The sequence below is a fragment of the Xenopus laevis genome, chromosome 8L (assembly GCF_017654675.1).
Source record: "Xenopus laevis strain J_2021 chromosome 8L, Xenopus_laevis_v10.1, whole genome shotgun sequence".
Taxonomy (NCBI): domain Eukaryota; kingdom Metazoa; phylum Chordata; class Amphibia; order Anura; family Pipidae; genus Xenopus; species Xenopus laevis.
In genome coordinates this window covers 63,308,065-63,333,000 of record NC_054385.1, presented here as the reverse complement: position 1 = coordinate 63,333,000, position 24,936 = coordinate 63,308,065, and the positions used below count along the sequence as shown (strand labels likewise).

At 38.4% G+C, this 24,936-nt stretch overlaps 2 protein-coding genes across 10 annotated transcripts; both read left to right on the top strand.

The window, feature by feature from the left end:
- The first annotated feature begins 54 nt into the window (after positions 1-54).
- Positions 55-13,620, top strand: LOC108698534 (zinc finger protein 578). 5 transcript variants are annotated; one of them, XM_041572831.1, is made up of 10 exons: positions 240-384; positions 2,596-2,703; positions 2,793-2,832; positions 3,744-3,860; positions 4,987-5,046; positions 5,429-5,573; positions 7,529-7,648; positions 9,889-9,987; positions 11,411-11,518; positions 12,367-13,620. In XM_041572831.1, the coding sequence occupies exons 4-10, from the start codon at positions 3,789-3,791 to the stop codon at positions 13,134-13,136; spliced, it is 1,374 nt and encodes a 457-aa protein (XP_041428765.1). In that variant the 5' UTR covers positions 240-384; positions 2,596-2,703; positions 2,793-2,832; positions 3,744-3,788; the 3' UTR covers positions 13,137-13,620. The 5 variants fall into 5 exon arrangements, with proteins under 5 accessions (XP_018085581.1, XP_018085580.1, XP_018085578.1 ...); XM_018230092.2 differs by lacking the exons at positions 240-384; positions 2,793-2,832 and adding an exon at positions 55-191; XM_018230091.2 differs by lacking the exons at positions 240-384; positions 2,793-2,832 and adding an exon at positions 68-223 and having other exon boundaries at positions 7,532-7,648.
- A 3,180-nt stretch (positions 13,621-16,800) lies between these two features.
- LOC108698535 (zinc finger protein 84) lies at positions 16,801-23,878 on the top strand. 5 transcript variants are annotated; one of them, XM_018230095.2, is made up of 6 exons: positions 16,805-16,966; positions 17,976-18,017; positions 19,138-19,297; positions 21,088-21,208; positions 22,387-22,497; positions 22,633-23,878. In XM_018230095.2, exons 3-6 carry the CDS (start codon positions 19,238-19,240, stop codon positions 23,685-23,687), a joined length of 1,347 nt encoding a protein of 448 aa, XP_018085584.1. In that variant the 5' UTR covers positions 16,805-16,966; positions 17,976-18,017; positions 19,138-19,237; the 3' UTR covers positions 23,688-23,878. The 5 variants fall into 5 exon arrangements, with proteins under 5 accessions (XP_018085588.1, XP_018085584.1, XP_018085583.1 ...); XM_018230099.2 differs by lacking the exon at positions 17,976-18,017 and having other exon boundaries at positions 16,801-16,966; positions 22,636-23,878; XM_018230094.2 differs by lacking the exon at positions 17,976-18,017 and having other exon boundaries at positions 16,806-16,966.
- Positions 23,879-24,936: the final 1,058 nt, after the last annotated feature.

Below are 24,936 nucleotides of genomic sequence, written 5' to 3'. Positions count from 1 at the left end.
CATGTGACAGGAGACGCTCCGCCTACCTCTCGGTCACGTGCCTATGACATCACGACTTCCTCCAAGCCAATCTATGGAGCTGCTGCGGCCCATCCTGGGAAGAGAGCAGGAGCTGTGAATGTAGACTTGAAGTGGAGCAGAGTATAAATGCCACAAAGGTGCTGCACTACACAAGGAAGGGTTTGTTAGAGGTGAGGGCTCGTGTGAGTGGGAAATGATGGAGGTGAGAGCTGCAAGGGGGTCGCTGGGAGGGGCGGTGTTGTGTACTAGTGGAAGTGCTTTTCCGTACAGTTAAAAGGTTGGCACTGGCAAAGAACCTGACTGCTGGAGGAGCAATAAGAATGAGACAACACCTGGCACTGCACGGCTTGACGTGTACACACAGTAAGGCAACCGGGGAATGGCAACATTAAGGGATGCTTTTAATAAATGCATTTATATCAATTGCAATCAATGCAGCCCCGCTGGCTAGATTTATTAGTGGTGTCCCTGGATTTTAAAGTGATTCTAGTAATTAACCGAAGGTCAGAGAGCTGGGGATACACAGTGTGATTGGCACTGAGGGAACATCATTTGGCCTTTCTAGCCAGCCCTATATAAAGTGGCCAGTTTTAGGCAATTTGCATAGGGCTCTGTCATCAGTCAGCCTACTGTATAGCATAGATCCAAGAGAGCCTCAGAATGATAATATCCACAGCACTGGTGTAATGATACTCTTGTGGTAGCACCCTCAACTTGATATTTGCCAGCAAGTAAAGAGTTATACGCTGCTTGTACATAACATGGAACGTCATAAGATGGTCATTTTGAAGTGTTTTATTATTTCCTGTTTGTTACCTTGTCTATATTTAGACATATCATAATCTAAATGTATAATAACACCTAAATGGATACATGTTACAGTGATGTAGACATTTTAATCAGGCCTTTATGGAACTGTTCTGATCATGGCATTCATGTGGGAAATCCCTTTGATTAATATAAAAACAGCACAAAACATTTATTAGGGACTGGAGTGAAGATGTGGGAGTCCACAATGTGCACAGGGTTTTATAATGATTTTATTTGCACAGGACCAGGTACCTTGCTGTTTCTTAGCAAGGTTGCAGATCTATGAGAATATTGTCTGCTGTCCTGTAGTTCTAGAATTATCTAGGATTATTTTAATTGAGGCTCGGATTCAGGTCCAGACTGGCAATCTGTGGGTTCTGGCTAATGCCAGAGGGGCTGCTGTAATATGCCATAGACCATGACTATTTAGTGGGCTGGTGGGGACTATTTGGGCCCCTTTGTACTTGAAATAGCAGGGCCTATTTTAAATCCCTGTCCAGACCTGCTGTGCTTGCAAAAGTATCTTGGAAAGTATCCCGTTCTAACTAGTCCTCAAGCTACGTCTCACCATTTACCATTGTGCCCATGTAGATAAGCCAGCCTCACAGTTTGTGAATTTTGTCTTTAAGATTTAATTACATTTCCTGTCACAAGCTGATGTACATTTGTTTAGTTTCCTGTCCGTATTGTGTTTTCATAGTAAATGTTGTAGCAAGATGGCAAGACTGGTTCCCCTCTTCATGTGACATCCTGTGCCACACAAGTTGAAAATGCCTATATGAGCTGAGAAATAGCAATATAGTCTGCATAAATGTACATTTGGGGGTAACCCTAAAGTAAAAGAAACCAAAAGCATTCACTCTGCTCTTATACAATTAGACCAAGGTTCCCGAATTGTGGGCCTGAAGCAGTGGCTGGGGGACACAGAGTGAAGGCCAGTTACAATGAGATTAGATACTCTTAAAAACCCAGCCTAAATGTTGATTCTGGTGAAATTCTAGATGTCTTATATATTCTTGAAACTATGGCAGATAGGCTAGTACTTTCATTGAAACCATGTTGTCAGATAAGAAGGACCTTAAACAAAGGTTGGATATTAATGAGGCAGTATAACACCCCCCCCCCTTGTCTAACAGGAGTTAATTGAATAATGTTTGTTCTGAACATGCTTTTTGGTATTTTAAACATGAAAATATATCTTATATTTTTTAAATTAAATAGGGCAACCAGAGAAATTAAAGTTTTGTGGATAATCCCCTGCATAATGGTCCCCTGCTAGCAAAGCAGTCATAACAAAGGGTAAAGAGAGGTAGTTGTATACTGGTAATCTCATCTTCCTTGCAATGACCAAACATGTACTAGCTCTATTTAGCTCTAGATTTATCAAAAACCCATAGATTTTTTTCTGATTAAAACAATAGGCAAAAGTATGTCCAACATTAGCCATATTCATTGAACTCATGTTGAATGGGGTATATATTGCTTCTTTCAAATGAGGAATAGTATCACAATGTTTTTGTTCCGATTCAAGTTCTATTAACTTGTTGTTAAATTGTGCCCTATAATAGTGGAATTTACATGTGAGCATGGCATACTGGATTTATCACTTGATGAGTTCCATGTTCACAGGTATGTCCAACTGATTATAATGGTAAGTGATACTTCACTTTTGTCTGTTTTGTAAAGAATGTATGTATCTTTTGCACTTGACGCACCAGTGATAGATTTGCTCACTCTAAGATGTTTTATTTATTATTTCCATAGGTGTCATTCATGCAATATCTAACTAATTCACTAGAAATGGAGAAGAAGCAACTAACAGAACATATCTTGAATCATGCTTTGGGTATTATATACTTGCTGACTGAAGAGGTATAATGCTTTTACCACCTTTATTTGTGTAATATGTGCGCTACTTTAGTAAATACAATGTTGTATACATGTATAACACTATTTTACAGCTAGGTCTGTACAGTCCATGGGATTTGTCCTAGGCAAAATGTAAGTAATTCTTTTAATCTGGTTTTTTTTTTTTTTTTTTTTTTGGACAGTTGGTAGACCCATTGAAAATGATGAGTAGAAAACAAATTTGCTGCATTAGAGTTTTTTTCAAGTTTTATTCTATCAAGTATTTTATACTTGAGTTTTGGTAAGCTTTTAAGTTTATTTAAATTCTTAAAAGACTATAATTCACAAATTGAACTTTGATAATTGTCTCCCCGTATAATAAATAGTTGTCCCACTCTAGAGTCAGAACAAGGAGAGAGCGCAGAGACTAGAAAGGGATAAACAAATACTGCATTTAGTAAAATGCTGCAAACAGTATGTCATTTGTGAATCATGGGCTCTAACCCTCTAACTCCATGCTTTTGTTCTTGCTGTGCTAACAAAACACACACACACACACACACACACACACACACATCATAAATTCTAGGGTGGGTAAACCGATACTACTTCGAGAAGTATATTTACATTTATTGAAAATTTGTATCTAATGTATGTTACAAAGTTGCTTAGGGTTTACATACCATTAAAAATGTTGGTGGTTTTAATGTTATTTGTACATACAACTTCTATGCAAAGCAACATGTCTGTCCCTTTTTATTCTTTGACCTAGTCATTATGTTTAGTGAAACAATGTAGCTGAAGCCAGTTGATTAACAGATTTTTGAAGAAGCATGCAAGTTTGAGTTCTAGTACATAGTGTCAAAACACAGAACCTGCAGTGCAGAAAGGAACAGAAAATATTGCTTTCCATTGCAGATAATCCAACAAATAGCTTTAAATAATTTTTTTCACTTACTTTTGTGTTTACTTACTGTTTAAATAGATGTTTAAGCACTCGAATATTGACCAACATCAAATTTACTTACTAACACTTGCTGTCTTTATTTTTGTTTCTCCCTTAGGCTTCACTCTTGCGGCACATAATTGACTCACTGTTGATAAAGGAGATGAACAATAAACAGTTAAGTGTGAGAATCTTGAACCATGCACTTGGAATCATCTACTTTCTCAGTGGTGAGGTGAGGTTCTAATGGCTGTGCTTCCTTTATCACTGTGGTGCAGTAGTGAAGTAATCAGTTGGAACAACTGCAATGGTTAGCACTGCTGCATTGGAGTGCAGGGTACTATATGTAAGTAGTATGTATTCCTCTCTGTGGGTTTCCACTGGGTACTACAGTTTCTGCCTAAGTGTAAAAATACTTCAGAATATGTCAACACTGTATACATAAAGTATAATTGTGTTAATATCACACAAGTTGACTTTAATTGTTCAGGGTGATATTACCTCCACTGATTCTCTGGTTTGAAAGAAAAAAGATAAGGAGGAAGGCCTTTATTGTGTGGTTTTTTTGTTTTTTTTTTACACTGTTTGCTCACAAAGAAAAGTAAGCAGCTTATTAATTGACCGTACAATGCTCAAAGCTGATCTAATTAGACTTTACAATTACAAGCTATACATTAAATCTAACCTGCTGTGTTCACAACTGAGTATCATGGCAGCTGGTTCTTTGCTAAAGTAGCTTGCAAAGTAGAGTGGAGATTGCCATACTTAGGGTATCTTTGATACTTTGTGTTCTTGAAAAATTTCCCATGAGGCCTTAGCCTAACATGATAATGTTGAACAAAGATGGTTTACCCGAATCAGAGGAAATAAACTGATGCTGGTAATGGTTGGAAAAGTGGGGCCGAATTTCCTGTAGCAGAACGATTAAGGCTTTGTTTCACTGGTTTCCATAAATCCCTTAGTGTAGGCCTGTTCTAGGTTTTGTGCATACCAATCTATATTTCTACAAGGATGAATATTTGGATATTTGCACATTTAGAATAATAAATAAATAAAAGTAAGTCTGGTGCACTACTGGGTTATATTTTGTAGGTTTGTTTTTAAGGGGCAAGCTATAGATCTTGCTCCAGATAAATTAAATCTTTATTAGCTACAAGTCAAAATACTTTATATATTTCCTATAAGATTGCAGAAGGTGTAGCATTCATCATTTTGAACAATAAAAGTGGACTGACACTAAAGAAATATGTTTATATACAAGGCTTCTAAAATATACAAATCAATTATCCTTACCTTAGCACAGCAGTGTTACATAAAAGACTGAATATGGTTGTCTGACTATTGAGTTTCCTATTCTGTAGGAATATGCCATTGTGAAAAGGAATTCACCACACAGCGGCATTCATCAATTGACTGGAGAGGTAAGTACTGCTGGTTAAAGCCTCTTCATCTATTAAGACTTCTTTCATAAATGTTTTTCTAGGTATACCAGAAATCTGGCCTATCGCCTATTGATGTTATGGATTAATTGGCAAATACAGTAATCCATACCAGCCAGGCAGGAATGTACATACAACAGATAACACATTTGCAAGACAGTATTTGTATTCTTTAGTACAATATATTTGAAATGTAAGCATCTCAGAGTTTCATTACTTTACAGATCAGGTGTAAAGTATAATATAAATTGAAGTCTTTAGTGGCTTTATCTGTTTGCAAAATGTTTCCTTTTCCTGCATATCGACGTAAGTCTTCCACAATCATTAGCTGCCTGCATTTAATTAGGGTGTTTGTCTGTTTCAGGTACCTATAACATGTGGTGATGTCTCTGTCTATTTCTCTATGGATGAGTGGGATTATATTGAAGGACACAAGGAACTGTATGAAGATTTGGTGGAGAAATACCAGAACAATAGCGACGTGAAAGTCACAGATATCGGGAAATCTGGTAACACTGTTACTTGTTTGGGGTATCTTGCATAGTTAAATCGGGTTGAAAAAAACATCAAGTTCAACCCCTCCAAATGAAACCCAGCATCCATACCTTTACATAAATTATATATACCCATATCTATACTAACTATAGAGTTTAGTATCACAATAGCCTTTGATATTATGTCTGTCCAAGAAATCCACCAAGCCACTCTTAAAGGGGGTGTAAAGGTAACAAAATAAAATCCCATTTTTACTTTCTACTTTCTTTAATGAAAAAGAAATCTATCTCCAGTAAACTTTGATTAAAAAATGTGTACCGTTTTTATAAGAAACTTGACTGTATGCAGTGAAATTCCCCTTTAGTTTTACTTGCCGGTCCCTAACTGCTCTGCGGGGAAACAATCATACTTTCAAACAGCAGGGGGGAGCCCCCCCCAAATTACTTCCCATTACTCGAGCAGCTTTGTTTGTTTCCCTGTAGAGCAGCCGGCGACTGGGAGATTTGTATATTCTGTTTATTAATCAGTCTTGCTGTATCGGCTTCTATGGTAGATATTATTTGACTTGTGCTGTTTTGATAATTTATGACGATCCCTAAGCTTAACCTCCCAACTGAAGCCCAGACCACACTGAGCATGTGCATAGTCTTGGTCTTGCAAAGATATTTAACAAAATTACAAGATGACAGCCCCCTGCACCAACTTTGAAAGCATAAATCATTTGTTTAATTAGGCTTTAATTAGCATTTCTAGCATTATTCTATTTGAGACTTTTGTTCCCCTTTAAAAGCATTAACAGAATCAGCCATCACAACCTTGCTGTCCTCACTGTGAAGAACCACCTATGTTGCTTCAAATGAAAGTTATTTTCTTCTAGTCTGAAGGGGTGTCCTCTGGTACGGTGATTTTCTTTATGGGTAAAAAGGTCCCCTGCTATTTGTCTATAATGTCCTAAAGTCTTAGAAAGACTTGAAATTCAAAAATCAGTGGTAATTTACTAAATTGGTTATTGTATACTTTATTTTTACAGCTAAAGAATGTAAATACAATGTCCCAGTCATTCTGGGATATTCATTCTTTGTCTAATTATTCTCGTGTGCATGCTTTCTCCATTGCAAGCTGCATCACTCGCAAACATTACAGCACACGCGCAGTTCGTCTATCTAGTCGCTCTTTATGAAGTAGGCTCAGTAAAGATGGCAGCCACGACTGATGACCACATAGAAGATATAAAGACTGGTGGTATTTCGGCATTTAAAATTAGTGATCGGGGAGAGGAAGGGCTGGCTTATTGAACAATGCATTGCTGAAAGTAAGACTTTTTCCTTGTCCTTTAATAAGTTGTCCAACAATATATAACACAAACCAAATTATCCCTAAAATCTCCCCACAATAACAAACTATAAATAGATAAATACATAACCGGTCAGAAAAATGTCCTTATGTGAAAACTATTAAAGTCCTCCAAATGTAGAGAAAATTTATTTAAAGATGAGAAGCAGAACAGTCTGTAAACCGTTCAAAATTAATTACTGGCCTCCCAGTCAGGGCAGCCATCAGGGGGGGGTAGGGGGAGAGTTGTAGGGGGCCCCAAGGGTAAGGGGGGGCCCCGGCCACGCCACACTTACTTGATTAGTCGGGCCCCCATTAGACTTTGGGAAGGCATGGACGTTTAAGGGGCCCTGACCACCAATTTTCTTATAATGTGGGGGGGGGGGCCTTGTATAAAAAGGTACCATGTGAAGTAAACAATTTTTGTAATTATTACTTGCCTACTATGGCAACATTTACAAAAAACCCTGGGCCTGTTAGCGCTTAAGACATATAGCATTATAACAAGTTGTACTGTTTTATGCTGTTATAGTGTTACCTTTTTAATTTTGGTACATTTTTCTTTCAAATTGTTATACAGGTGTACGTTTATTTATAAAGAAAAAAATGCATGTTACCTTATTTCTTTTTCCATTAGAAGTAAACTTATATGAAGAAAACAGCACTGCTCCTGTTCTATGCAGAGAACGAGATGAGTATGGCATACATGAAAATCGCAAAATAATAGAAACTAGAATCCACTCTAACTCCTGTGCAGGTGAGTTATGTGCCTGTTTGTGTTTGGTTAAGAAGAAGATAGTTTTGTTTTGTTTTTTTTCTTTGTTTAAGAAGCACTTTATAAAATATGTACAATAGTAATTACCATATTTTTGTTTTCTTTTTTTAATCCAATCATCAAGCTGCTGTGTAGCTACAAAGGATCAATAGGGCTCATTTATAAACACTTTATAACACTGGGCAAATTTGCACCTGGGCAGTAATCCATGGCAACCAATCTTTAACTTTCACTGTTCATCCTGCAGCTGGCTGAAGAAAGCCAGTTACTAATTTGCTGCTGTGTGTAATTGCCCAGGTGCAAATTTGCCCAGGGGTTATAAATAAGTCCCACTGGGGGTCATTTATAAACAGCGGGCACATTTGCTCCTGGGCTGTAACCCATAGCAACAAATCAGATGATTTATTTGAGTGCTCGGCCTGCAGCTTGCTGAAAAAAACGAATCACTGGTTGCTATGGGTTACTGCCCAGGTGCAAATTGGGGCATAAATTGTGTTTTCTCTGCTTGCTTAGCTGAATCAGGTAACTAAAGGCTGATCTGGTCCTGCCCACCCCTTGTGTGTGCAATGACATATATGGCATCTGGCCACCAGGTCTGGACTGGGAGCCAAAATAGGCCCTGACAATCCATTACAGAGAGGCCCAATCAGCTCCTAACCAGCCCACTAAATAGTGACTTTCTATGGCATCTTATGGCAGCCCCTCTGGCATTTGCCAGAACCCACAGATTGCCAGTCTGGGCCTGCTGGCCACCACCATGCACATAGGGGGATTTCAGTTTAAAATGCATAAAGTGTTTCTGCGCCAGATTTGCCCTATGTCTGCCCAGATGGGCATATACCATGCAGTACACACACACACACACACGCGGCAGTCCGGATCAGATCTGCTGTTTTTTGCTGGCATGGATATGCTAGCGCAGAAAACACAATGTGTTCCAGTAGCCTAAAATCTACCTAATCTCTTCAATCCATGTTTCAGCCCCTGACAATTGTGATTTCTGCCAATCCAATGGATGTATCTGTGAGCCCCAAACAAGGCTCATGAAGTCTGCCTGCATAGTGGATAGGCTTATGTGCATCAGGAAAAGGGACTATAAAAAAACGCTAAACCATGTAAATTATGTTCATGCAGTAACATGCTCTGGGTTATTTATAAAGTTTGCACATCTTATATTTATTCGCAAATGGTTGTATTGCCGTGTTTTTTCCTGAATGCTGATATATTGCACTGATGTGCACTGTCTGTGAATTCGCATTGAGCAGAAATATTTGCAAATGGCTCGCAAATGAGATGGGTGTTTGCAACTGTGCATTGTCATTGTGTGCGAAAATCGTGTTGACAGTAATTTAAATTTGAAAGAGAAAATATTTGCAAAACCGTTTTCTAGCAAATTGCAAAGTTCTGGTGAAAAGAAAGCGCTGAGTGTGTGTGAATAAATATTCGCAAGATATGATTATACCATATTTAATAAGCTCCTATGGACATTCACAGTGCGAATAAAAATTCTGTTTGTGCATTAAATATACCACTCTTCTCCAGGTTTATAAATATAAACATGCACAGGACAAATATTTTCACTGCGCGAATCATTCTGTGCTGCACATAGTTTAAAAACGAGTGTTTTCTCTGCTAGCGTTTTTCAGCCTGTGAAGTGGTACCCAAAACTGCAACTGCATGCTCCCAGTAACTGTAATGGGAAACACCCAACAGTCATTATTGTATCTACCATACAGCAGACCTTTCGTCCATGGGGGGGGCTGTAATACCACCTTGTACCACTTGCTGTTTGGTGCAAATTAGTTAGCACACCCTCGCACATGGGAGGGGGTTGCTAATGAAGGCAAAGCTGATCTCACATAGTGGGGGACCAGAAATGTTTTTGATTGGGTGTGACACGTTGACGTTACACTACTGATTTGTAGTTCTTTACTCCATGCTCACTAAACTATTTTCAAGCTGAGGACTGCCAGTACCAATGCTTTCAGGGGGTTTGCATTGCAGTCATAGGGAGGAGGAAAAGACAATTACATATTTCTGGCTGTGGAGAAAACACCGAAATGTCTTCTTCCTTAAGCTAAATGAATTCACAGGTAAAACCGAGAGCATTTACATTTGGACCAATTCTAAAAATGCTTATGAGCCAAAATGTCATGGATCTGTATATTCTAAATTGGTAACTGATTCTCTAACTTTTTGCAAAACTATATATTTTGCCTTAGAAATCCAAGATGAAAATATCAACAATGTGTGCCTTACCTATAGTGAAGAAACAGAAGTGGAGAATGATATGGTTGAAATTGAATCCAACATCTGTGCAGGTTAGTGACACATATGCTAACCTTCAATGATGAAAGTATGTATGCTTCACCTCCAGAAAGACATTGGAGCCAACTCAGTGCAATCTGATTAATAGAAAAGAATAGTCTAATCTAGTCAATCTAAAATCATCTTAATCATCTCCTTAAATTAATATGATTTGCATCAGATATTTCAAAACAGGTGATTAATAGTTGGAGGGAAGCTTGCAAGTCGCAGCTTTACAGGAAGAGGTGAAACTTGGTCCATACATACATTTTAATAGACCTAGTGACTAATGCCAAGATAAGTGACCTTTAAAAATATAGCTGATGCTCCTGTTTATGGGAACAGTGAAAAGGCAATGTCAGAGGAAACATTTCCCTCTCAGTCAGAGCCTGAGGACTGAGAGGATGTATGTGTTTATTTATAAAGCACTACATGGATATGCAGTGATGTATAATCTTTCAATGTATAAAAGTACACAGGAAGGACAAGCATCATAATAAGTAAGTAGGTGGATAACATACAGACACAAATTGGAAAGAAAAGGGTTTGCGCATTGATCATTAAGCGCAGGACTGAACTAGAACAGATAATGTTTTTGTGTTACAAAAGGTATGATCTGAGTTTTTTTTGAAGAGTTTAAAAGAGTGTTGGAATGGAATTCCAGAGGTAAGAAACCATGAGATAGAAAGGTTTTGGATGAGAGGTATCAGTGGTTGTAGATGGTGTAAAAAGATTGTAGAACTGACTGGAGTGAAAGAGATAAAAAGAAACTTACAAGGAGACAATTGAGGAGTAGAAGAGCGAAGGGCTTTAAATGTTGGCAGAAGGATTTTTAATGCTAGCCTTTGCTTGACAGGCAGCCATGCTAAAGATTTAACCAGGAGACTAGGAGAACTAAACCTTTGCCCCTCCACTTCCCTATCATCCCAGCTCCCTCCCTGCAGCATGTATTCTTTTCATAAGTCTCACTGTATTCTGAACTGCTATAAGTTTGCAGAGTTGCACAGTGGTGACCATTGTCTGTCTTCTAATTCTCTTCTTGCGCTGCTGATATGGATCTTGTAGAAGCTTATTCAGGACATATATTGAACTGTGCATGCTCCTCCAAGATCTGTGTTGCCACTGTTGCCTTTGAACTCGGCTGTGCAACTCAGATTTATAGCAGGTCAGCAGACAGGGAGACTTCTGAGAAGAATACATTCTGTGAGGAGGGATCAGTGGAGGGGGGCAAGGGTTTAGTTCTCCTTTAAGACTGTTTGCAAGGTATATTGTATGCTAGATATTTATAGTCTAGGAGCCCTCTGATAAACATGTTCGCAGTGTAGGGGTTTGTGTAAAAACACAAAAAAAATATAATTTAAAGTTTTGCATCCCTGTTTATTTAGTAATATAAATCCAAATGAATACAATTTTAACCTTAATACATTTTGTATGCAGATGAATTTACTGCTGGGCTCGTATCAGATGCAGAAGAAACCGAAGAGCCACGTGTAACAAAAGAGGAGGAATCTCCAAAGCTCAAGTCTTGTGAAACTACAACTATCTGTAAGTATATGATATATCTGAAGTGTAACACATTCATTAATAACATTTCAGTGTGGGGCAAGAAATACTGACATTCACATGCTGAATTTAGTTCATTATACAACAAGCAATGTATACCCTGTGGCTCTTAGGTTGACACAAAGTACTACTCTCCAATTTTTCTGCTAAAGGGCCATATTTCCTAAATTTGTTCACATGAGACACTTTTTTTCTGCTTTCCACTGTTTGATGAGCAATTCTTACAATACAATGCATAGTTAAAGATGCGAGCTGTTGTATTTCTGTTGTCATTTGGAAGGAAAATTTCAGTCCATCTAAAATGTTATTGATATTTCAATTTACTTTTTAACTACAAATGCAAATAAACGTATGACATATATATTTATAACTTGTATATACTTTCTAAATATGAATGTAATAAGCTCAAATTTGCAAAAATGTACAATGTGTACTCCAGTGGCGCTGAAGAAAAAGATTAAAGTTGCAGATCTCATGGAGGGAGGCCAGTCCAACATCACTAACTATAAATATTAAAGGGATTCTATCATGATTTTTATGGTGTCGTTTTTATTTCTAAATTACACTGTTTACACTGCAAACAATTCACTCTACCATGTAAAAGTTAATTCCTGAACCAACAAGTATATATTTTTTTTTTTTTGAAAAACATGTTTTCCCATGACCGTATCCCTTATAGACTTGCTCAGTAATTGCATTACAGTTGTGTAATTTGAGAAAAGCTTTTTACTATTTATACTTAAATCTTTATTTTGCCTTCTTTCTAATTCTAATCTTTGCTAATTTCTATATAATGCTTCCCTGTTTAATGTATTTGTTTTTGCATATAGTGCATTCCATACTGGCAGATGAATCCATTAGCAGAAATATTCTGAGTCTGCACTCACCACCCAAACAATCGGATAAGAAAATGGAAAATATTGGCAATATATCGCATGTGTTTCAAAGTAAACATGGGGAACAAAATCTACCTGCTGATTCAACCACTTGGAGTACAGAAAACTTCACCTCTTCTAATATTTCTTATCAGTATAGCAAAACAAACTCTCAGGACACCGGTAATGTTGAATGGAACAGTATAGAAGTAAAGCTAGAAATGAGCAGCGATGGTGAACATTCTAGTCGAGAGCAAAGTTGCAGAGACTTTCAGTCACTGCACGAAGGGGATACTGAAGGAGAGAAGATCCATAAGTGTAATGTGTGTGGAAAACAATTTGGATACAAGTGTTATCTGACTGTACACCTGAGAACACACACAGGCGAGAAGCCCCATAAGTGTGATGAATGTGGAAAATACATTGCCTCAAAAGCAAAACTTATTATTCACCAAAGAACGCACACAGGGGAGAAACCATATAGCTGTAAGGAATGTGGAAAGCAATTTCGTTCAAAGCCTTATCTTGTAGAACATATGAGGACACACACAGGGGAAAAGCCACATAGATGTGATGATTGTGGGAAGCAGTTTGCTTATAAATCTAGATTAATTGTACATCAAAGAACACATACAGGAGAAAAACCTCATAGATGTTATCAATGCGGAAAGCACTTTGATTATGTATGTTATCTTATAAGACATTTGAAGACACACAAATGGTAGAAGTATAGATTTCAAAAATAAATTGCTAATTTCAAGGGAAAAAAGGCTAAAATCTTTTGAGAAATTAAGAGAGACTTCATCGTGTTAACAGAGGGAAACACTTCTGGCAGGAATTTTATTGTCTGCAAAACAGAATGTGCAGAAAGAGTTATTTCACTGCAACATGTTGAGAAGCAGTATTAAGTAACAACTTGCTCTGTTTGAATGATCTGTAGTCGGCTGCAGTAATGTCCTTAAAGATGTCATTTTATAGGGAACATCACCTACTTCTGTGATAGTAAGGGATTAATAAATGCTTGGTTTTGGAGGTTGTCCTTACTGGCATCCATGCCATTATCCTGAGAGGTGCTGGAAAAAATGGTTGTTTTAGTGTATTACCATTACAGACTAAAAGAATGGGTCATAAAAAGTTACAATGCAAGGTAAAAATTCTTTTTAGAATGCTCATTGGTTAAAACAAAATTAAAGCACTTTTGCAAATTATGATTTTTAGCCATAATGTGTTTTCTACTTCCAGTATTATGATTTCAGTAGGGTGAAGGTTAATTACAGGTGGCACCTTCACTGAGTTGGAATGCTTATTGCTTTATGCCCTATTTGTATTTTAGCACTGTGTACTTTTTCCCAATTTGAATAAATGAGAGCATTGTATCCATAGCAGGACCTGCTAAATCAGTAGTGGGGCTGTTTTGGAGGGAAGGCTAAAATCTGAAGGGGGCACAGAGCATTATGCAGAGGGGTGTCTTATTGTCAAGAGCTGCCTGTGCTTTCATCCACCCTTAGGGTGGTGGCACACGTTAAGATTCGGGGGAGATTAGTCACCCATTGACAAATCTCCTCTTCTTCGGGCGACTAATCTCCCCGAAATGCCTTCCCGCCAGCATGAATTTGAATCTCCGGCAGGATGGCATACGGATTTCCGAAGTTGCCCGAAGTTTCCTCATGAGGCAACTTTGGGCGACTTCGGAAAACGTAGCGATCTGGGGAGGCATTTTGGGGAGAATGGTTAACCGATAAAGAGGAGATTTGTCGCTGGGCGACTAATCTCCCCTGAATCTTAATGTGTGCCACCACCCTTAAGACAGAGTTGCTGAGCCAGTGAATATTGTCCTTAAAATATGACAGTTTGCTTGAAACACTAGTAGCCACATTATATACAGGGCAGCCATCAGGGGGGGACAGGGGGGAAGAGTTGTAGGGGGCCCCGAGGGTAAGGGGGGCCCGGCCATACCACACTTACTTGATTAGCCAGGCACCCATCTTTCTGAGAACTGCTGACTTCGGGAAGACATGGACGTTTAAGGGGCCCTGGCCACCAATAATGTGGGGGGAGGGGGGCCTGGCCACCAATTTTTTTTTCTCCTATGGGGTCCTAGCCACCAATATTTTTAATGGGGGGGGCCCTGGCCAGAAATGTTTTTTATGGGGGGCCCTGACCACCAATATCTTTTTATTTTTTATTAACATGTGGGAACCCTAGCCACCAATATTTTTTTTTGTTTATATACTATGTGGTGGGGAGGGCGGACCTGTAGGTGGGGCTTGCGGTGGGTGCAGCCCAGGGGGCCCAGGAAATTTTGTCATACGGGGCCCTGCGATATAAAATATTACAACATTTGCAGAGTAAGAATATAACATGTCTATGTAATGCAATATTTGCTTATTACTGGCCCTTTAAATATCTGTTTTGTTTTGTTTTTTTCCATAGTAATCTCTCCTCAGGGCATATGTAAAACACCTCCCATGATTGGAAGTTCTAAACTGCTTTTATTATTTTTGATTACTGTATATACAGAAATCTGATACCTTTATTGCTAAAGGTGTGTATACACCACATGGTTTCTGAAATATACAATCGTGAATTTAAACTAGCTTCCTTGTCATGTTTGGAGTTGCAAAAATGTGTTTGACTTATTTTAATGTTTTCTTTTTTTCTGAACTTTAACAGTTCATACATAAGCAAAACAGACAATCGACTATCCAACACTTTTGCAGTTTTTTTTATCAGTGATATGTAAATAGCAAGATTTTCTTGTGCCATCGGAGTTGTGACTTTTGAGATGAAAGCAGACGTTATCTGATCTGAAAGAGGAAATTGAAAATGTTATTAACTTCATCTAACTTTAAATTAATCAGTTACAGATCTTGTATTGTTTCTGAAATAATTAAGGAAGTTACTCTTAATTATCCCCCTCTCAGCAATCTTTTTTATTCTCTCTTCATGTTATTGAATGACAGTTAGGACTAATACAGCCTGGGGGGGGGGTGGCAGGCAGGACAGCATTTTTTAATTGATTTTGATTAATTTGATTTTAATTCAATGATCTGAAGTTTATACTAAATTTTTATTTAAGCTGGTACCTCCTTCATTTAAACCCGTATTAGAGGCTGACAGACAACCACCTATACCTTTCTCAAATACAGAGCATGCACGTATTTTTGATCAAAGCTCATCAATTCGAATATTTCGATTTTTTTGAATGCTGTTCTAATATCTACCAGGGAGCAGTTATCCTGTTACATTCCCATTGTTCTGGCTGCTGGGGGAAGAAGAGAGGGGGGTTATAACTCTCCAACTTGCAGTGCAGCAGTAAAGAGTGACTAAAGTTTATCAGAGCACAAGTCACATGATTGGGGCACCTGAGAAACTGACAATATGTCTAGCCTCATGTCAGATTTCAAAATTAAATATAAAAAAAAAAAAAAAAAATCAGTTTTCTCTTTTGAAAAAAAAAAAACAACGATTTCAGCGCAGGAGCAGCACTGTTAACATATGCATTTTGAAAAACAAAAAGCATGTTTTCCCATGACAGTATCCCTTTAAAAACTACACCAGCACAGGTTTGTTTACAGTAAAGCTCTACCATTTTCACCCCTGCTCCCAGATACATGGGACTACTATATGTAGGCACATGCACAGTATAGTCATATCTCAGACTTTACTGCACAGCATTTGTGCTGGGTGAGAGCAGGGAAGATGAAAGATACCCAGGCCTGATGCATTTTTTAAAAGAAGGGGTGAGTTAGTCTGGGGTAAAAAGTAACAAAGATACAAACTGCAGGACAAGAACACAGAAAATTTGTATGTTTGCAACCATAGTCCTTTGTGAACTGTCTTGACTACTTTTCTGTCCAGTTTGCACCACAGCACCTTGGGCAAACAAGCTATATTCAGACTCTTCTCTACTCATATTGCGCCTGTCAGTACAGCCCCCTTCAGGCTTGGGCGGCCTGCAGTGTACATGTATAGGATCTGTTGTCCAGAAAGTCCTGAATTACGGGATGGCCCATAGACTCCATTATGATCAAATAATTCTGATTTTTAAAAAATGATTTCTTTTTTCTCTGTAGCAATTAAAAAGTACCTTGTATTCACTTCCCAACTAAAATAAAATCAGATCCTTATTGAAGGCAAAACAATTCTGTTGGGTTTATTAAACGTTGAAATGTTTCAAATTACAGAATTATCTCTTATCAGCCAAGCATTCTGGATAGTAGGTCCAATAGTTGTACCTTAATATCACTACATGTGCCACTCATTTACTGCATAATGGGGTCATTTTGAGGTTAACTGCTGAAAGTTTTCACAACCCTAATGAGGTAAATGATAGTGTGTTAATCAGGTAGAGAAAACTAGCAACCCCATCTGAGCTAATAAGTGATGCTCCAGCGTCTAGCGCTCTCTACTCATTTATAATCAAGGGGCTCCGCCCATGTTCCAGGTACTGCTGGGAGATAAGAGCTGTTTATCCTAATCTAACTAGCAGTGATACTGTGTGACCCGTGTATAGCCAGAGACAGCGGCGCTGCCGAAATTTTGCTCTGAACAGGTGAGGGCGGTGTGCGATATGTGTGGAGACGTTTGTGGACGCGGTGGTAGAATGTGAATGAGTAGAGTCATTGCAATAGTCCGCAGAACACAATGAGGTATTTCATATCCAGGGAGCGTGAGTGGAGAGTATCCTGCAGCGTTTTCCGATGGACCTACACGATTTAATGAGATTATATAGTAAAACCGCTATTGGATGAGTCACATGTTGCGCTGCTAAAATAGCGTTGTGCGAGATCACTTCCAAATCACCCCTTCTAACAAACAAGCCGAGTTATAGTCAATATCGAGTCCATTAAGGTATGTTATTTTATTCTAATAATCGATTAGACTTCAATTAACCCCTCCATTGGGTCTTGGTACTTTTGTAGTTTTTCTGCCCGTTCTGAACATTGTGTTGCATTGGGCATAGCACTACATGTCCCAGGAGGCTGTGCGTCTAAGGGAGGGGTGGTTCTGTTGCTGGTAGAAGCTGCTGATGGTGTCTGTATCAGATGCAAGAAGGAACTGGAAATTGACTGCTTGTATTCCCTGCACTTATGCAGGTCAGGACTGGCATTCAAGATAGGCCCTGCCACTTAAGGTACACAGAGGCCCAAACAGCCCACCAGCATCTATGGCATTTTATAAACTGAACGGTTGCTTAGAATTATCTTTCATTGTGCAAACATATTTGGGTGGAAACCAAGCTGCACATTTGGTTATAGACCTTTCTCCTGGCTTCCCCTGCTACTGTAGGGTTTGTCCCCCATAGTTACACCACAGTTTATCAGCAATTTTGCAGTCATGTATATAATGTATGTGTGTGTATATAGCACAACACCGTACACTTAAAATTCAGACTAGTACAGGTATACAATAGGCCTACAATCTATATAATGATGATCTCTGTCAATACACAGTCCAATACTGACTATGGGGTCAAAACTATACACTGACAGAACCAGTGTCTGCAGTGGTCTAATCTTTAGGCAAATCTTTTTTAAAAGTGCACTTCTGTGTCTTTGTAGGCTTTGTGGAAGAATGCTGATGTGAGTAGGAAAAGAGACTCGGTAATGAAAATAATGAAAGCCTTATTTCAGATGTATTTATTTACTTTTGTTGGTGATACCCTCTGTTTGTCATGTGTTTCAACATCCAGTGCAATAAGTTGCCCTGCATGATCTATCCTCACACACAAAAAAAGGTGCTTCTACATCCATTATGTGTTTGGGAGCACACGATCTGGAATACACCAAGTACTGTATGTCACAGAAAGACTGGCTGCCAGTCAGGGCCAGATTTATATAGTGGGGCCCACTGCCATTCATCGCCTCTGTCCCCTCTCTTTTATTCCTGCAAATTTTCATCATCTGGATGATGGGGATTGGTGCACAGGAAATTTAAAAAATGATTGTATCTCCAGCGCATCCCCAGTTTTTTGAACGAACGTGGGTGTGGTTGGGCAGCATGCCACCCCCCTAAAATCCTGGCGGCCTAGGTAGCCTTTCCACAAATCTATTGCCAGTGGCTTAACTGTAGAGGAAGGAGACCCTGTGGTCACCGTGGAGCCCAGTTCACTAGGAGTGGTCAGGGTAGTGCAAGATGGTGGGCGGGATGGGAAGTGCAGTGTGCCGGGCCCTCCTCACATTTATTTGCATGGGAGCCCAGCTCTGTAGTTTGGCTGCTGCTGTCTGCAAGGATTTCTGTTTAGCCAAGTTACTGTCTCGTATGTGCAACACTGGCCATGGCTGTATATAATATTAGGAAACATATTGGAAGATAATTTTAAAAAACATTTGTACACTAGAACAGGGTACAGAGTACTGCAGCAAGTAGCTCAGCCTTGGGCGGTACGACCATACAACTATGCTCCTTGCAAGTGATTTTCAATTTGGCCACATGATGCAGAATGCACCCTATTGTCCAGGGAAAAAGTGCTTAGTGGATAGGCCTCAGTTCTGAACCTCTCTGTACTTTTGCATTTGGCTTGGGGCAATGTTCTCTGGGTTGTTCTTGGTTTTTTTTGGGGTGACAAACAACATAGCTGAAAATGAAAAGCTAGTCTGTTTCTGTTTGTAGGTCAGTAAACAAAAAAAGTGACAGTTGCATCCTAGCCTTACATTATAATCCCATAATACCTATAAATTTGTTTTTTGTCTAATTACCAATTATCTTGTGATCTTATTATAGAGTGATATTTCTTCAGCTACCTCTACCATACTGATGTGCCATTGTTTTGATCACAAAACTTCCAAAAGGACCAGGAATTAGAGAACAGTTACTCTTCATAATGAGGAAGAAAAAAAAAGTGGAGATGCCTAGGAAGAATCGCAGTGCAACATTCTACCAGGTGAAGAGAGCAGTGAAAGAGATGTGTGAGGTGCCATGCTGGAAAATGCACCAATCCATGGGATTTTAAAGGGAAACTATTAATTGTGACAGACAGCAATGTGTAATATTATTTGAAGTGTCAGTATTAAAATTGGTAGGTTTCCCCCACAGGGGTTGCACTTGAACAAGGGCTTGGTATTTTATTAGGTGCCGGTAATCAAAAAATATATATATTATATGGTTGTGAACCTGAAGCACTGAGTTAAAGCAAAAATGTTGATAAAAGCTTGTATGTTCATTGCAATCAATAATAATCAAATGTCCCCAATTACCATTCTTAATGATAAATCTCTTCAAAATTTTGTGGTAAATTTGGTGGCATACTGCATGGGGACTTAAGAATTAGCCACTCGTGTTCCTCGGTTTAACAGATAATTTCCTTAATTCATATACAATCTTTAAGCCCAGTGAGTAAAACAGCACTAGTTGTTCAGCCACCATCTGAGCACAGTCTGCTATTTACTTCTTCTAATGTCATTTCATTAGAATTTGCACAGCATTTAATTATCTCCCTGAGGATTCAACTCCTCCTTGCCCTTTCCATTTTATCCTTAAAAAAATAAATTAATATAGCCCCCTCTGGATTTTTCAGCTGGCCCCTTTACTGGTACTGGAAGTTGGCTGAAGTATCAGACACAGAAATTAGATGATTAGTATTTGACAAAAAATTCTAATTGTATATTTAAATTGCCAAGGCACACAAAGTTGATGGCTTAGAAAATGAAGAATGGGTACCATTTCCATTTATTAATTGAAGGAAAAATACATTTATTGCCCAACCCCAGATAACATTTTCAGTGCCAAAATCAATTGCTTTGACCTATCAAAAACTCCTAGCTATAACCTTAGTGATACATTCAAATAAGTTGCAGACTTAAAGTCAGACTTAATCTTGTGACAGAGGGACCTACATTCAGCTGGCCTCAGCAATGCTGTTACAAGACAAATAGTAAATTTAAACTGCAAAAGTGCTCAGAAGAGTCCTTTGAGCAATATTTGCATTATTTTGGGGGCTTTACTTCCACTTTAACCAAACCTCATTCATAGCAGCATAACGTTTTCAATTTGAATAAAATATATTCTTATGTACAAGTATTTCACCACCAAAATAATTAACAGGAGGGCAGAGGATACTGTAAATTGAGAAAACAGCCTGAGACTGGTGTCCCTTAAGGGGGATGTAAAGGCAAACAAACAAAATAAAAATATCCCATTTTTAATTTCTATATTGAAAAAGAAAACTATCTCCAATATAGTTTAATTTATTTAATTTTAAAATCTGTACCGTTTCTATAAGAAAGCTGATTGTATGCAGTGAAAATCCTCCTTTGTTTTACTTGCTCTGACTGCTGCTGACGGGATGGTCCCTAGCTGCTCTGCAGGGAAAGATCATACTTTCGAATGGCAGGGAAACAATATGCAGTTATTTTATGTTTTCATAACCTGGCTGGTCTTATCTACCCGCACCTTCCTTCCCAGCCATTCTGAACTCAAGCAGCTTTGTTTATTCCCTGTACAGCAGCCAGGGGCAGTGTTGAGATTCCTGTCCACAGCAGAACAAGAGATTTTTTTAATCCAAGTAGATTGGGGATAGATTTATTTTTCCGTAAGTAAAAATTGGATTTTATTTTTGCCTTTACACCCCCCTTAATTAAGACACAGCAAGTTAGTGACATCTTCCTAGAGCTATGGGAGAAAGCTAAAGGAAATCCATATACATTTACATTTTTAATGTATTATTTGTTCTAGGAACTATTTGATGAAGTTGCAGTTTACTTTTGTAAAGAAGAGTGGGACTACCTAAAAGAAGAGGAGAAAGAACTTTACAAAGATGTAATGCTTGAGAATTACATGGCCCTCAGGTCACTAGGTAAGAAAATAATGGGGATGGGGTAGAATTTGCCAGATAATGGGAGAGCAAGTAAAATGTAACTTAATTACATGTAAGTGTGATAAAAATTGGTTAAGGTAAAACTAAACTTTTAAAAATGCTTGGAAATTGACATTGGTAATAAACAATGTATTATATATGGTTGTTTTTCTCCATTCTGTAGCTGAGCTTCATAAGGCCTTTCTTAATGGGTTGGAGGGTGTCTAGATATTGCTGTAGGATATTACTAATTTTTCTCCAATTTCTCATTGGATGGGTGCAAAAAACATCATTTTAGGGCCAATTAAAAAATAGACAGTTTTTGCTGAACTCTTGGTCCCACCAAGTTCATTGTAATTACTGTGTGTGGACAGAGCAAATTTTCTGGGCACTCAACAATTTGGTGTATAGAGCTGCAAAGGCAGCTTAGTTCAAGAAAATACCTATGCTGGTATATCTGTATTGTATCTACTGCTGCTATAATGACCCCAGTGATGTTCGATCATAATTCAATCACCACTTAATATTTCATTTAGCGAAATAATAAGACTTACAACTGAAGCTTTATTGGCCGTAGCCATATTAGTTAAATTGTTGCCAATTGATTGGATCTTTCCCCGATATGCACACTTAATAGCAGGGCAATATGGGGTTAATCCGAACAGATCGGATTACAACAAAGCAAATGGGCGCCAAATGGGTTGTAGGGCGTCGGAAGCCCCCACACACAGGCAGATAAGCAGCCAAATTGGTATCAGCAGCTTTAATCTGCCCGTGTATGGCCACCTTAAATTTCCCAGCAAAGACAGGTCTGTTAAATCAGTTGCCTAAGCCTTTTCTTAATTGTATCAACAGCCTGACCCACAGGGGGCAGAGAATAGAAAGGGACAGACAAACCCTGCTTTCAATAGCAATACATATACAAATAATTTAAAAACCATAGAAACTTTGTAATGAATGTATATTGCAAAGTTGCTTAGAATTATGTTTTCTCTTATTAGACAATTTTTTATTTTGAGGTTGACTTGCCCATTAAACCCATTATAAATAACTTGACTGTTGAACATTTTCAGTGGGTAAGGTATCAAACTGCAGGAAACCCAAGTTTGATATTTAATAACTGTTTGTACACCCTTTATCTAACAGCAACATTTACTAACACTTTTATACTTATACAGGTTATGCTGTTGTCAAACCTATAATCATATCAAAAATTAATCAAGGAGAAGAACCTTTCATAAGAGTTCCACCAAGGTCAAAGGGGAAAGTAGGTGCCGACCTCCTCTTAGGTAAATAAAAATACAAATATGAATTTTGGGTCCTATGCATATTTATCTTGAATGAATCAAATATAATGCCTGTTACCAAAAAGTGCATTTTAAAAATTAAAGCTTAATAGATTAATATCTGGCTATTTTTTTTAGCAGATGGGATGATGGACGTTGATACTTATCTAGATCATCGCGTTACCAATCACTCTGCGACTTCTACCATGCATAGAAATACTGGGCACAGTAAGGAAAAAAACCCAAGAAGAAGCCTAAAGAAGTCATTGAGAACTAAGAAAATAAATGTGGCAAAAGAAGAAAAGAATTCAGGATATATATCTGAAAATAAACATGTTAAAAAGCCAAACTTTTCAGTTGATTCTGTTAAGAAACACGAAAGTCTACAACCCTTGAACAACCATGAAGAACATAATAAGAACTTATCCGTGAAGGAGTATGATTGCCACAAATGTGGGAAAACCTTTAGACAGAAATCTGCTTATACATGTCACCAAAGAAACCACACCATAGCATCACCATGTAACTGCTGTGATAGTAAGGCATGTTTAATATGCACTAAGGATCCTAATAAGAAAGGGTCAAGAGAGACTAATTTCTTTTCATGTTCTGAGTGTGGGAAACTGTTCTTTTATAAGTCACATTTTCGCATTCATCAGAGAATCCATACAGGAGAAAAGCCATTTAGATGCTCCGAATGTGGAAGAAAATTTAACAAGAAATCCCTTGTTGTAAGACATATGAGAATTCATACAGGAGAGAGGCCATTTTCTTGCCCTGACTGTGGAAAGTCCTTTAGCCGGGCTTCACATTTGGTTATTCATCAAAGAAGCCATAAAAGAGACCAGTTACTTTCATGTTCAGAATGCGGGAAATGCCTTAGTCAGTATTCTGTTCTTCTTATACATCAGAGGATTCACACAGGAGAAAAACCTTACGCCTGCCCTGAATGTGGGAAAAGTTTTAGAGAGAAAGCAAAACTATCAATACATTTGAGAAGTCACACAGGAGAACGGCCTTACGTGTGTTCTGAATGTGGGAGGGGCTTTACCTGTGGTGGGAATCTTTTTAAGCATCGGAAAACACACACTGGTGAAAAACCGCATGAGTGCCCTGAATGTGGGAAGTGCTTTGGCCGACGCTCACATCTTGTTAATCATCAGAGGATTCATGCAAGAAAGTCCAGAAAGTAGCTTTATGGCATTGGTTTTCATTAAATATGAATCCAAATACAGAAAAGCCCCTTGGTAGAGGAAATAAATGTATCTTATATCAGAATTCATTTGAGTGCTAATATTAATGCATCTTCAAGATCTACCTCAGCAATCTGTATGTATATATTTGACATTGTAAAGTGGATAAGTAAAGCAAACTAATGAGCAAACGGGTCCCTTATTGTTGTAAATCTAATTTATTCCATGTGTAGTTGCTGTAGATTTTAATTGCATTTTCTTTTAGAATGCAAAGCTCTTAGGTCTGCTAAATATCACTATGAAATAACTACTGTCAAGATGTAGCATGTAACTAGTGATGTGCGGGCTATACTGAAACCTATGGGTGGGTTCGGGCCAACTTCTACACGCTGTTTGCGGGTCATAGGAAGGTGTGGGTTGTGCTTTTTCAGTTCGCCCTGCCTTTGACTTAACTGTGCCGGCTGTTGCCTTCAGCAGCTTGTCCTGCCCCATTTTGTGACATTAGAGATGGGTGGATCGGGCGTGGGTCTATAAATAGAAGTGCTGGTAGGGTTTGTTGACCTGCACATCTCTACATTGGATGGCATTTATAGACAGAACATCTCATTTACAAACAGAGCAATGTGCAAAATGCTGACACCTTGTTTTCTTACTTAAGATGCAACATTGCTAAATTGAAGCAAAACTGAGGCAGAGGAATCATAACTGCTGATCAGTAGCAACTTGACCCTCCAGTGTGAAAATAACACAAGATTAGTCAGTGGCAACATTCTGTTTTATATATGAAAACATTTTTGTATCAGCCATTCAGTCATAGTTCTAAGAAGTTTCAAGCAATACGTTTCAAACCCCCTGCCAAAATACCCAAATGTTCTTTTGTGCAACTTAATAGAAAGTCTGTAACATGGAAACTACTGAATGACACATATTGTAGTATACAAGACAACCCAACTGTACTACACACATTACTGGATGTTTCTATAAAGTTACACATTTGTTTTGTTTTATAAATTAAAGTACATCACCACCAGTGGTGTAAAATTTGAGGCCTGACAATTGTGGGTTACCTTTAATCTCCTGTGTGTGGTAGGTCATCCTTGGGCCCCCTAAACAGAAGAAGCAGTCTTACCCCCCCCCCCAGAACCACGGGGTCTGCTTCCTCTATAGTTTTACCACCGGTCACCACCATCAAGAACTAATATATGGAATATATAGGAAAGCTACATTTGAGACCCCTGAAATTGTAAAC

What these genes read in the sequence shown, in the direction of transcription:
- LOC108698535 (XM_018230095.2), top strand. Translation starts at nt 19,238, where the DNA reads ATGAGGAAGAAAAAAAAAGTGGAGATGCCTAGGAAGAATCGCAGTGCA. An exon ending in GCAGTGCAACATTCTACCAG is followed by an intron (nt 19,298 to 21,087) that starts GTGAAGAGAGCA and finishes TATTTGTTCTAG; the next exon opens with GAACTATTTGATGAAGTTGC. An exon ending in CATGGCCCTCAGGTCACTAG is followed by an intron (nt 21,209 to 22,386) that starts GTAAGAAAATAA and finishes ATACTTATACAG; the next exon opens with GTTATGCTGTTGTCAAACCT.
- LOC108698534 (XM_018230089.2), top strand. An exon ending in TCTACTTTCTCAGTGGTGAG is followed by an intron (nt 3,861 to 4,986) that starts GTGAGGTTCTAA and finishes CCTATTCTGTAG; the next exon opens with GAATATGCCATTGTGAAAAG. An exon ending in CCACTCTAACTCCTGTGCAG is followed by an intron (nt 7,649 to 9,888) that starts GTGAGTTATGTG and finishes ATTTTGCCTTAG; the next exon opens with AAATCCAAGATGAAAATATC.